Source organism: Thalassophryne amazonica, chromosome 8 (genome assembly GCF_902500255.1).
Source record: "Thalassophryne amazonica chromosome 8, fThaAma1.1, whole genome shotgun sequence".
Classification (NCBI taxonomy): Eukaryota; Metazoa; Chordata; class Actinopteri; order Batrachoidiformes; family Batrachoididae; genus Thalassophryne; species Thalassophryne amazonica.
Genome location: NC_047110.1, coordinates 68,542,849 through 68,556,337, shown reverse-complemented (window position 1 = coordinate 68,556,337; position 13,489 = coordinate 68,542,849). Strand labels below are relative to the sequence as shown.

The 13,489-nt window shown below is 42.4% G+C and overlaps 1 protein-coding gene across 5 annotated transcripts in view; it reads left to right on the top strand.

The window, feature by feature from the left end:
• The window catches only part of mef2aa (myocyte enhancer factor 2aa), a 186,008-nt gene that overhangs the window by 80,197 nt on the left and 92,322 nt on the right, over window positions 1-13,489 (top strand). For all 5 annotated transcript variants that reach the window (XM_034176558.1, XM_034176559.1, XM_034176560.1 and 2 more), the window contains exon 2: window positions 1,161-1,355. In XM_034176558.1, the coding sequence (XP_034032449.1) occupies window positions 1,302-1,355 (54 nt within the window). In that variant the 5' untranslated portion in view covers window positions 1,161-1,301. The remainder of the gene's footprint in view (window positions 1-1,160; window positions 1,356-13,489) is intronic.

Sequence of the window (13,489 nt, the reverse complement as noted above, 5' to 3'; positions counted from 1 at the left end):
GGTCAGCTCCAGGATAGCTCCATATCTGAAAATAAACATTAGTTAATTTAGAATATGTATGCCAACTTTGATGGGTTTTTTTTTATCACCCAATGAACAGTTGTTATGGAAATTTTAGCTAAGCTGCAGCACTATGAGTGAAATGGCATTACGTCAGTCCTGACGAGTGTACGATTGTACTGGAACGGTCACCCTGATTATCCACCTGTTAAGTGTTAACATGCTAGGCTAAAACACCTGTAGTATGTTCTGCATACAAAGAGAATGCGTGTAAATGTTTTTCAGCTTCATTACTATCTGACAAATTGTCCCAACTGTCTACATCTACAGCTCAGCACTTTGCTTGTGCACATCAATATATCTTGTTTAATTAACGGACATGCTTCAGGATCCACAAAGTGACCATCAGTTCTCAACATTTTGAATCACTCTTCAGCCGTGTTCTTTTCTTATGCTTTTTTGACATGTCATGAAAATCTGTTTCCATTTGTATTTGTGTTGGAGGCCTGGGAACAATATGAATAATATTTAAGTGTACTGTATTTTAAAGAAAACTTTGTTAGCCTAGATACAGTAGTATAGTCTATGTGATACGCTAGACTACCATGTATACCAACTTAAAAAAAAAAACCCTGTGATTTCCATATACCCACTTAAAATATACAGGGATCCGTATCATTGGAGCCACATCTCCCACCATGTGCATAACATGATGGGTGTCGGGCACCACTTGCTCGAGGGGGCACCAAAACAATCATCATAATATATAATACGTAATTCTGTACATTATTTAGTTATTTTCCAATTTGAAAGTGTACTTTATGAAATGTTCAGGCTTGGTGGCTTGGTGATGTCCCATTGGAACTACACAATGGTTGGGGTAATTCAGTAATTTTTAAAAAATATGATATTACTGTAGTTTCATTATTTCAATTACTGTTATTATTATTATTTAAAATTGTGTTGCAAGCCTTTGTGCAGCACATTACAAATATTCAGTAGGCTGTGGCTCGGGTGCAGCAGGGGCAATAAGAGAATGCCATGTGATGCTCAAACCTTCTAAATGTGCTTGAGAACAGAACCCTCAGGTGCTCTGAAGTAGCACAGAAGGTATCACTGAATCTGTTAACTTCCATCTGTTTCTTTCTGTTTTCTTACAGATTGTGGTGTGGTCCAACAGTTGAACAAAAATTGACTGTGACGCGTGAGAGTGTACGAGCAAAGAGAAGATTGCATGATGTGCTAGGAGAGCAGAAGAAGAAAGTGTTTTTTTTCCCGATATTGCCGGAAAAGTTGCAGCTATGGGTCGGAAGAAGATACAGATCACCAGGATTATGGATGAGAGGAACAGACAGGTGATTTTTTTTTTTGTTTGTTTGTTTTTGTCTGTTTGTTTTAATCACAATTACACGCTGCAAACACATAAACAATGTGCTGACTTTTATCATCACAATAATGATACACTGGATTCAGTTGCAAACGCCTGAGAAGTTGTTTCCAAATTTTTTGCTCCGTACCTGTCTCAAGGTTAAGTTCCTCTTTTATTTTCTTCACGCTTCGGTGCCTTGGACCAAAGTTCAACAGCTGTCATGGTGTACATGGATCTAAACAGACATACCTCCTCCACAAACGTCCCAGCCAGCTGAATAGGGACCATGACATGTCTTTGCCAGCGCTGTTGTATTTACAGACACGATTCCCCTGCCACCCTGCAATTTCAGCCGGCGAAGTTGATGAGGCAGCAGGAGCGCTGGGCTGCAGCGGGGGCCTCGTGGCGTGGGAGTGAACCCAGGGTAAAGCAGAGCCGCATGTGGCCTCCCCACACTGTAGGGCTTGTCCCCTTGCCTGGCACTGTAGCTGGGCTTCTTTGCTTGAGCCTTATGTATTTGCAGCCGTTTGGTAGTAATTAGGAACAGCCACTGCACCACAGCACCCTCTCATTTGCAGGGTGGGTCAAGCAGGACACACAGCACCCTTCTCTGCCTCTGCTTCACTGGTCCCGGCTGGCCGCAGAGAGGGTGAGAGCTGGAATTTACTCTGTCTGGTCCTGGTAAATATAAACTCCTAAACAGCGAAACACTGTACAAAACAGCCCCAGTCTGTTTGAAACAAGAATAACAGACTGGATTATCTTTAGTAGGGCGACTGCATCTATTTCTTTTTTAGTGACACTACATTTGATTTAAGAGCTAAGTTGGGGAACAGAGGATGCACTTTCTGACGAATTACACCAATTAATGAAGATACATTTTGCCCAGCCAACAGAGTGCATACCCCCCCCTCCCCCCACCACCAAATACAATTTGCATTTTCTCACAGGTGGAACACAACTTTATGCTGTGCACACAGAAATGTTACGGAGTTACTGTTTCCTCTCTGAGAGTAATAATGTGATGGTGTGTTCAGTGCGAGCCAGTCAGTGGCTTTATCAGTGGTTTAGCCAAGTACGACAGAAAAATCCACACCATCGGCCAATTATCAGTCTAACACCTGGCTGTGGGTGAGGAGGGATCACTCCTGGCCGGATGCTGGCTTCTGTACTGGATGCAGTGATCCGTGAGATCAAGGCAGATGGAAAGAAAGGAAATTACACCAAAACAGGGTGTCATCTGATTGCTAGGAGAGCAAAGTAACAATTAAAATGACTCATTTTAAAATATGAAAGGTCATTTTACCCTATTGTTTCGCAGAATAGTGGTGCTGTGCAGAGACGCTGCATGTTATTGTCTCGCAGAGCCTAGGGTGTGCATCAGATTAAAAAAAAAAAGGGAAAAAAGTGTTGCTGCGTGGTTTTTGAGAAAGTTTATCAGAAGAACGCAGGCATTTCAGATCACATTTAATTGGCTTTTGCTGGCTTAGCAAAGAATCTGCTGTGACAATAGGCCACTGTGCTAAATAAAAGCTTTGGTTTTGAAGTGATGTATGCGTGTATGTCTATGAAGCACACAGCGCTGTCTCCCAGGGGCGCACAACTACTCAAGGGGGAATAGCCATTAGTATATAGACTCCGTTGTTGCAAGACAACTTAAATCTTTATCTACGCCGCTCTGCTGCTGCCGCTCTGTACTCATAGCATTAAAATGAAAGAAGGCCTTAAGTGGCTAATTAAATAATATTGCGATATGGAATATTGTGGGAGCAATGAGGGCTCCTTGCAGTATCACTGTAAATGGTTTGAGCTGTTAACCTTTCAGAATTTATAACACAGCGTAGCACTGGAATTGCAAATGCAGACTGGAGTACAACGCATATTATTTTAGTTTTATGTTTAGCTTTAAGTGGTTTCAACTATGGGTACCAAATCAAGACAACACTACCAAATGCAAAAGACAGTTGTAAATACAGTAAAACACCTGCATCAATTCAACAACAGGTATTTGCATAAAACAATCTTGCAAAATGAAAAAAAAAAAAAGGTTTGCAAACACAGAAAACACAAATACGAGGTCTGTCAATAAAGTATAGGTCCTTTTTATTTTTTTCAAAAACTATATGGATTTCATTCATATGTTTTTACGTCAGACATGCTTGAACCCTCGTGCGCATGCGTGAGTTTTTCCACGCCTGTCGGTGACGTCATTCGCCTGTGAGCACTCCTTGTGGGAGGAGTCGTCCAGCCCCTTGTCGGAATTCCTTTGTCTGAGAAGTTGCTGAGAGACTGGCGCTTTGTTTGATCAAAATTTTTTCTAAACATGTGAGACACATCGAAGTGGACACGGTTCGAAAAATTAAGCTGGTTTTCTGTGAAAATTTTAACGGCTGATGAGAGATTTTGAGGTGATACTGTCGCTTTAAGGACTTCCCACGGTGCGAGACGTCGCGCAGCGCTCTCAGGCGCCGTCGTCAGCCTGTTTCAAGCTGAAAACCTCCACATTTCAGGCTCTATTGATCCAGGACGTCGTGAGAGAACAGAGAAGTTTCAGAAGAAGTCGGTTTCAGCATTTTATCTGGATATTCCACTGTTAAAGGAGATTTTTTTAATAATTTTTTTAAGACGTGCGGACGGATTGAAGCGTCGGCTCGCAGCCGCTGCGACGCTCCGCCACAGGAAAAACACCTCCGTTGGAAGCCTTAAGGACAAGTTGGAACATGTCCAGCTGTTAAACAATTTCTCATATACTCACTCCACTGAAAGCCATCAAAAGCCGCCTGGATTTTACAAATGGTTATCAACACGGAGGTGTTTTTCTTGTGCCGCCGCACTGCGCCGGCTGCGTCCCAACGCGCGGACCCGTCCGCACGTCTTTCATTAAAAAAATCTCCTTTAACAGTGGAATATCCGGATAAAATGCTGAAACCGACTTCTTCTGAAACTTCTCTGTTCTCTCACGACGTCCTGGATCAATAAAGCCTGAAATGTGGAGGTTTCAGCTTGAAACAGGCTGACGACGGCGCCTGGGACCGCTGCGCGACGTCTCGCACCATGGGAAGTCCTTAAAGCGACAGTATCACCTCAAGCAGACCAGACTCAAAGGGGTGACCCTCTGCTTGGGCCATGCTACAAACATAAATTACAGAAATAATTCACAAAACAATTCACGGATGAATATACAAGAATTGCTGTTGGTGCACAGGACAGGAGGATCGCCAACACAAACACAACGCCCATCTCTGGATGGAGCTGCACCTTAAATAGAGAAAATCAGAATCAGGCATCAGAAAGACAAAAAATACTGTATTATTTGCCAGCATTAATCAACAAGAAAAACAGAAGAAATACTAAGGTGATCGCCGGCAGCTAGCCGTAAGCTTCACTAAAAGACCCAGAATTTAGGTGAAGTTGAGGCCGCGGCCCACTTCAATTACTAATAACATGAATTAAAAGAGTAAAAAGCGTAAAACAAAACTGCACCAGTATGCTAGCCATATGAAAGGGAAAATAAATGCGTCTTAAGTCTGGACTTGAAAGTCTCCACAGAATCTGATTGTTTTATTGATGCAGGGAGATCATTCCACAGAACAGGGGCACGATAAGAGAAAGCTCTGTGACCCGCAGACTTCTTATTCACCTTAGGGACACAAAGTAGTCCTGCACCTTGAGAACGTAAAGCCCGGGCTGGTACGTAAGGTTTAATTAGGTCAGCTAGGTAGGGAGGTGCCAGTCCATGAATAAATGTATAGGTTAGTAGCAGAACCTTAAAATCTGATTTCACTGGGACAGGAAGCCAGTGAAGAGATACCAAAATGGGTGTAATGTGGTCAAACTTTCTGCTTCGTGTCAAAAGTCTGGCTGCAGCATTCTGAACCAATTGGAGACCCCAAATGCTAGACTGCGGTAAACCAGAAAATAGAACATTGCAGTAGTCCAATCTAGAAGAGATGAATGCATGGATCAGGGTCTGGAATATGGCCCCATATTCCAGGCCAGAACTGTAGATTTTTTTTTTTTTTATGAATTTCATGTTGTCATTATGGGGTGTTGTGAGTACAATTTTTGAGGAGAAAAAAAAAGAATTTAACATACCAAAATATGGAAAAAGTGAAGTGAAGTGTGAATACTTTCGGATACACTGTGAGGAATGTGAGGAATATGATACAGTGTTCTGGGGTTGACAGATTTTTACCCACTAGCCAGCAGTCACTGGTCTATAGAATGACCATATTTTGATATGTGTGTGAGAAATGATCGCCCATCTAGCAGGGCATAATGTCGATCTCCTGTTCTTGTTGAATAATGTGTAATTTCAACCACTTTGCGCTGCCTCATGTTTGCTCAAAACTTTAAAGTCTGGCCTTGCACAAGATTAGCATGAAACACAGAGTCTACTGTCATACTTAGCAAGATGCTAAAGAGCCAATCACAAATATAATGGTCCGTCAACACAGCAGCAGCCTGATCATCAGAATGACATAATCATTAGCGTTCCACTTGCACTGAAAGAAATGTATCCCTATGCAATATTCCGTTCTTGTGGTGAGTGGAAACAGAATGCAGAATTGCTGGTTCAGAAACCAGTGTTTTTAGTGTCCTGTTTTAGTGTCCACTGGATAGTACCATCTCAACTTTATTCAACTCTGTTTGCTTTTGTTACCGGGTCCTTTCTTTTAACGCATCATACTGATGCTACATGAAATTACTGGGATGTCACCTTCATTGTGACACAGAAAAGAACACATCACATACTGAAATACAGTACAGAGATTGTTACTTCCACTCATCCATTTTCTGAACCCACTTAATTGGGCATTTCTCACCCAAGGTCGAGAGATGGGGCACACCCTGGACATGCCATCAGTCTATCACAGAACTGACACATATGGACAGACAAACTGACTCTCACTCCCACCCATGCCTATGGTCAGTTTACAATTATCAGTTCAATTATCTGTCTTTGGAAGTAGGAGGAAGCCAGAGTACCTGCAGGAAACCCACGCAAACACAAGCAGAACATGCATACTCCACATAGAAAGGACCAAGTCTGAAGTGAACCTTGGACCGGAGCTCTACTTGCCGAACCATAGTTTTAAAATCGTGGGTTTGTTCAGCACATCTTTTCTTTCCCATCTACTACATTGATGGACACAGTGATAGTGATGATCCTCTCTGACCAGTTTTCACGTCACCATCTGGCATCACCTCAGCCCACTTAGAACTGTGATAGAGGCAATACCAAATGGACTGCATTTATATAGCGCTTTTCCATCTGCATCAGATGCTCAAAGCGCTTTACAATAATGCCTCACATTCACCCCTGTGTGAGGGTACTGCCATACACGGCGCTTACTATACACCGGGAGCAACTAGGGGATTAAGGACCTTGCCCAAGGGCCCTTAGTGATTTTCACATTAGATGACCACACAACATTATTACCCTGGTTGATTCACTGATTCTGCTCTTGTCTGGGAACCGCTGCCTTCATGATAATGGATCTACACACAGTTTACACATTAGACTTATATGGAAGAGTTCGGTGTAGCTGTGTGAGCACTGACCAGTGACTAGTGACGTCCTCTGGATGCCATTAAGCGGGCTCACTGAGGGTAATTGCCCAAGACATTAAAAGTTTGATGATTTTGCTGCTGGGTGGAGGGTTGCCTGCCCTTGCTGTAGCTCATTTTGGATTTTGCTCTGACACATCAGATGCCCGTGGGCAGAGAGCAGCTCCTTCTCTGTCTCTCCAGAGAGAAGCAGCATATTCTTCCCATTTTTTTTAAGCATTCATTCGTTCCAGAAGTTCTAAACGGTCGTCCTTATTTTTGTGACAAGTAAAAAGCTTCTTGATAGACCATGTATGGAACAGAAGAGCACTGTTAATGTGAAACTGCATATATTATCATATTTTGAGTGCAGTTTCCTCAGAACTAGAGAAATAAGCTATGTTGATGTTCAGAGCATCAGAAATTAAAGAAAGCTGCAAGAGTGTTATAGGTATGAATGACCACCAGCCTTGACAGTGATACATGCTGTCCATAAGTGAAATTAATGATGAGTCTAACTTCTTGGAAACATGTTTTTATTTTTTAAGCTAGCATGATTGATTGATTTTTATTTATTATTAAAATGCCATTGTATAATATAAATACAATACCATCATGATAAAAGGGTAACACAATAAAGCAACTAGCACTTATTTCCATTGTGGTCTTTGAAAGTGCATGAAGTCTTCTTTCCAGTCTGCTCCCTTCTGTGGATCTCAAGGTTAGTCCAACCCCCTGGGTGAGGCCGTTGTGGCCTCAGTTGTTCACATGGGAATCCTCGGGCTGTCCTCTTTCCCAGGGAGAGTTTATGCAGGCAGACAGTCGAGTTGGCTCTGGCCTGTCTCCCAGGCCCACACACTAGCATCGCACAGCCAGGGCGGCAGCCACGGGGCCTGGGTCACACTGCCAGCTGGTGCCAGACCTCTCCATCTCTCAAGCCATTCACATGTCTACCGTAGGGGCTGTCAGAGGTGACATGGGGTTCTAATAAGGCTGCTAGCTCTTCACCCCTCTGAAGGTGTTAGTGACTCAGGCATCTCCTGCCACTTCTACAGTCACAGCTGCACTCTCAGCCCCAGATGTCTTGTTTGTCATCTTGGCAGCTGCTGCCTCAGGATAGACATTGATAAACCTTTTTATTGACTTGATGTGGGGATGTGTGTGTTGTTCTGTTTGGCAATTAAAATGGAAAATAGACGGCATTTCTACAGCTCTATCCCATTTCAAAGCAGATGCTCAGTGATTTACAGTGATTCCTTACATTCACACATTCACAAAACAATCTGAGGAGCTGTCATGCAAGGCAAACCACAAGCAATTTGGATTTTGGTGTCTTAATGGAGGACACCTTGATATATATATATATATATATATATATACACATACATATACATACACACACAGCAGGAGACAGGAATATAAAAACAACCCTTTGTGTTCTCGTAGGGCTAACAACAAAAGCGTAATTGACATTGTGGATGTCATGGAAAACATTTTCCGTCAACTAAACTGTGGTGTTTAGTAGTGGTGTAACAGATTACGCTTGAGCCAGTTCCAGAAAATAATGAGTATTCCCAGTTGTTTCCGAGAGGCTGCTTGCCAGGACCACTGATATGAATGAATTCTTATCAGTGGATAAGGTGAATGATGAATGTATTTCAAAAGGGTTATAAATACAATTATCGTTCCCTTCTTAAAAGATAATGTAGATGTTCTCAATTCAATTCCATTTTAATTCAATTCAGTTTCAATTTATTTTCATTTATATAGTGCCAAATCACAATAAAGTTGCCTCAAGGCGCGTCACACAAGTAAGGGCTAACCTTACCAACCCCCAGAGCAAGCACACAGGTGACAATGGTAAGGAAAAACTCCCTCTGATGATTTGAGGAAGAAATCTCAAGCAGACCAGACTTAAAGGGTGACCCTCTGCTTGGGCCATGCTATGATACAATTAACAATACAAATATACAGGAAATTTTGGGAGTCCATTCTGGTGCACAGGACGGTAGGCTTGCAGAAGAAGACACCCACTCAAATCTCTGGATGGAGCTGCACCTCAAACAGAGAGAAAAAACTGAGGTGGCAGAAAAACAACAAATACAGTATTATTTGTCAGCATTTAGCAACAACAAAAACAGAAGAAATAATTAGGTGATCGCCGGCCACTAGCCCTAAGCATCACTAAAAGACCCAGACTTTAGGTAAAGTTGAAGCTGCTCAGTTTCCTAATAAAGTTAATTTTAATGGGTAAAAAGCATAGTGCCTTACTATGCCAGTATACTAGCCATACGAAATGGATAATAAGTGTGTCTTAAGTCTGGACGTTAACATTCAGTTTATTCTTTATTCTGACTTTCATTCCCCTTTTCTTCAGAGTGTATATCCCCTTCTCCAGGCTAGTTTCAACCTGTTCTCTACTCTCACTCGAGATCACAATGTCATCTGCAAACATCGTAGTCCATTGAGACTCCTGTCTGCTCTCATCCATCAAACTGTCCATCACCACTGCAAATGAGAAAGAGCTCAGAGCCAATCCTTAATCTTATCCCACCTCCACTTTGAACACTTCTGTCATTCCTATCATGCATCCATCCACTGTCACTATCGTTGTACATATCCTGCACCACCCTCTCACACTTCTCTGTCACTCTAGACCAGGGGTGGGCAGCAAGGGCCGAGACACTGCAGGTTTTCATTGCAACCAATTATCTCAGCAGGTGGGTTGCTGATGAGCTTCACCCCTGAACATAAACACCTTATCAATGAAATCACCTGCTGAGGCACCTGATCATGAATGAAATCACCTGCTGAGGTGATTGGTAGTAAGGAAAACCTGCAGTGTCTCAGCCCTTCATGGCACATGATTGCCCACCCCTGCTCTAGACTTTCTCATACAATCCTACAACTCTTGTCTTGGTGCCCTGTCATACGTTTTCTCCAAATCCATAAACACACAGGTCCTTGAACTAACAACTTCTAGCCTTCCTGATATGTCTCCATCACCACTCTAAGAACAAACATTGCATCTGTTGTGTTCTTTTCTGCTACTTGCAAATCTTTACCTCTTTTCTTAGCCAAGCTTCCAATACTGTTTCCAGTAACATCATGCTGTGGCTGATCAATTTTATACCTCTGGAGTTACCGCAGCTCTGCACATCATTGTTCTTAAAAATCTGAACCAGCACATTTCATCTCCACTCCTCAGGCATCCTCTCACTTTCTAAGATTTTATTCAACAATCTGGTTAAAAACTCCTCTCCCACCACTCCTACACATTTCCATGCCTCCACTGGAATGTCATCTGGACTAACTGCTTTCCCACTTTTCATCCTGTTCATAGGTGTCCTCACTTCATCCTTACTAATCTCTTGCACTTCCTGAAGTCCTCCCTCCACATCATCCAGCCATCTCTCTCTCTCTCTCTCTCTCTCTCTCTCTCTCTCTCTCTCTCTCTCTCTCTCTCTCTTTCTCTTTCTCATTTTCTTCATTCATCAACTCCACATAATATTTCCTCCACCTTACCTCCACACTTTCCTTGCTTGTCAGCACATTACTATGTGCCTCTTTTGCCTTTTTTACGTGCTGTACATCCTTTCCAGCTTGGTCTCTCTGTCTGGGCAATCAGTACAAGTCCTTTTCTGCTTCTTCAGTATTCCACTTTATATAATTTCATTGTACCCCCCCCCCCCTCCCCCCGTACAGTGACAATAGACCATTCTATTATATATACAGCTCACTATATACCCTTTCCTTAGCCTTTGCCACTAATCTTTTCACTTTGTGCCACATCTCCTTATTGTACTGTCTACTTTCATGATCTCTGCAGCTATCCCATTTCTTTTTCTCGAACCTCTTCCTCTGTAGACTTTCCCGGACATCTTCATTTGATCACTAAACCTCTTTGTCTTCCTTCCTCTGTCCAGATATCACACCCAGTACCTTCCTAGCTCTCTCATCACATCTGCAGTACTTTTCCAGTTGTCCAAAATCACTTCACCTCTATCCAGTGCCTGTTTCACCTCCTTCCTGAATTTCACACAACATTCTTCCTCCATCAGTTTCTACCATCTGATCCTTGTTTCAGCACTTACTGTCTTCCTCTTCTTCACATCTAAAGTCATCCTACAAACCACCATCCATGTCTTACTATGCTCTCTTCTGCCACCACCTTACAGCTTCTAACTTCTTTTTGCATCTCCTGCATTGAATGTAGTCTACCTGTATGCACCTTCTTCTGCTCTTATATGTCACCTTGTGCTCCTTCTTCTTCTTAAAATAAGTATTCAAGTATTCTTTTTTTGCAAAAATCAACCACTATCTGCCCTTCCACATTTCTCAGTGCCATATCGATTGATACCCATTACTTCCTCATTGCCTCATTGCCTCTGTTCCCTTCGCTAACATGCGCATTGACGTCAGCTCAAATCGCCACTATTTCATGTTTGGGTGCATCCTCTACCAGCACATCTAACTCACTCCAGAAATCTTTCTCCTTCATCTCACAACCTACCTGTGGGGCATATGCATGTTCATCATCACAGCTTCAGTTTCCAACTTCACACTGATTACCCTGTCAGTCACTCGCTTAACCTCCAACACGCTCTTAATATACTCTCCCTTTAGAATGACCCCAGTACCATTTCTCCTCCCTTCCACACCATGATACAGAATACAGTTTGAAGCCACCTCCCATGCGCCTGGCCTTAATTCCCTTCCACTTGGTCTCTTGAACACACAGGATTCTCTTGAAGAATGAAGTACAGGAGTAAACAATGGTTGGCTGGCAGCTATAGCCATAGAATTTAGATACATTTAGCTCAGTAAAAGCTATGCAGTTTTTGTACATGCACATCTCAAAAGAAAATGATAATGCACAAATGCTGATGTTTACAAATACAGCATGGTCTTTGTCTTTTCTACATAAAAGTGGGAACATTCATCAGTTTTTCCAATGATAGACTTTGCATAAATGTTGATTTTTAGTTGCAGTTACCAAAAAATCCAAAAAGTTTTAATTTGAGTTTTGGATTGTCATTTTCCATGGATGAAGTTTTCCCTCTTAGGTTAATTAGGTGAAGCTGTGCCACACTTTCTCATATATATCTGGTTTTCCCAGCACTAGGCTGTGGAAGAAGCCAGAAATGGAGAAAGTTTGAGATTTGAGAGCACAATTAACCACCTAATCTTGAATTCATGTGAAATCTTTAAAGGTCAGAATTGTCAGCAAGCATAGACTAAATGAAATGCTGGAATAGTCAGTAATCTGACTGCTATTGTGTGGGCTGTTATAATGACCTTATCAAATGCTGAAAAACTTGGAATCACTCCAGTTTATTGAGAGTGTAAATGTGGACTCCCATTTCTTTTGCCTTGACATTTGACATTGACCGAAGTAGTTCAGCAGAGTTTTACAGTATAGTAACAAACTGTGACATGTATTCATTTATTGTAAGAGCAGCTCAATTTCTGAAAACCACTGTGCGTGGTTCTTGTGGGTCTTTTTGACTTGGTGAACTGTGCCAGTAAACCTCCCACTTGACCTCAAGGATGACTGTGGTTTTCCACCGTCTCACAATATGAGGGTTGAATGAGGTTATATGTGTATATGAAGGTCATTTCGCATAATGACCGTCAAGCTGTGTTGTACTTGTTAGATATATTGTAATAAGGAAGGAAAAATTATATTTGCACAATAGAGCCTCGATTCTTCTCTATATAAGGTAACCATACTCTTACAGGAGAGTAATGTGGTTCTCACCTTCATCGGAAGTATGGATGGACACCAGCTGGCTTTGTAGATGCACTGTGTCTTCGGCCAGACCTCGGACCAAACCTCAGTGCTGCTGTTGAGGTTGCAATGAAGCAGTGCCTGGGTCAGCAGCTTTGCACTCAGCACTCTGCCATGCATCCAGGTGGAACAAAGTCCTCGCTCAGCATGTCATCCTGGGCTTCCTGCTGAAAGGTGACATCTCCCTGGCTTAACAGCCACATTCATCTACTAAAGAGCATACCATTTGTTAATCATTTTGGTGTCTGCTTTCCAGTTGGTTAAGCAAATAAAAAAATATGCAAGCAAGCAAATGAGCACGAGAGCAGGCAGCCCTCGTGTTTGGTCAGAGGAGACTGAAATTGAAAATGAGCATAGAGGGACTGTGCTATAACTGGGTACAAACATCAGTTCTGAGATTGCTCTCAACATATATCCGTCCATGCCGTTGTGCCGCGATTCATCTGGGGATCCACATTGAAATGAAATGCACAAACCCACACGCAGGCTTTTCCTTTTCAGCCAAACTTACACAAACTCTTTGTGTTCATGTGTGCAAGGAAACATAGCATTTGATTCGCCTTCTCCTGCATTTATACTTGTCATTTCACAAAATGTCACTTCAGAATTTAGTTTGTCAGAGGAGCTCGACTGACATTGGTGCACTGAATTGAAAATGACACAAGGACCGGCTCCTCTACGTCTGGAGCAGGGATAATGGTCCTGTGGCAATTACCTGTAGTGTGGATGATTTGAAATTCATTTATCACAGTTGGAGTGACCCCACTGCTTGAGTAGTT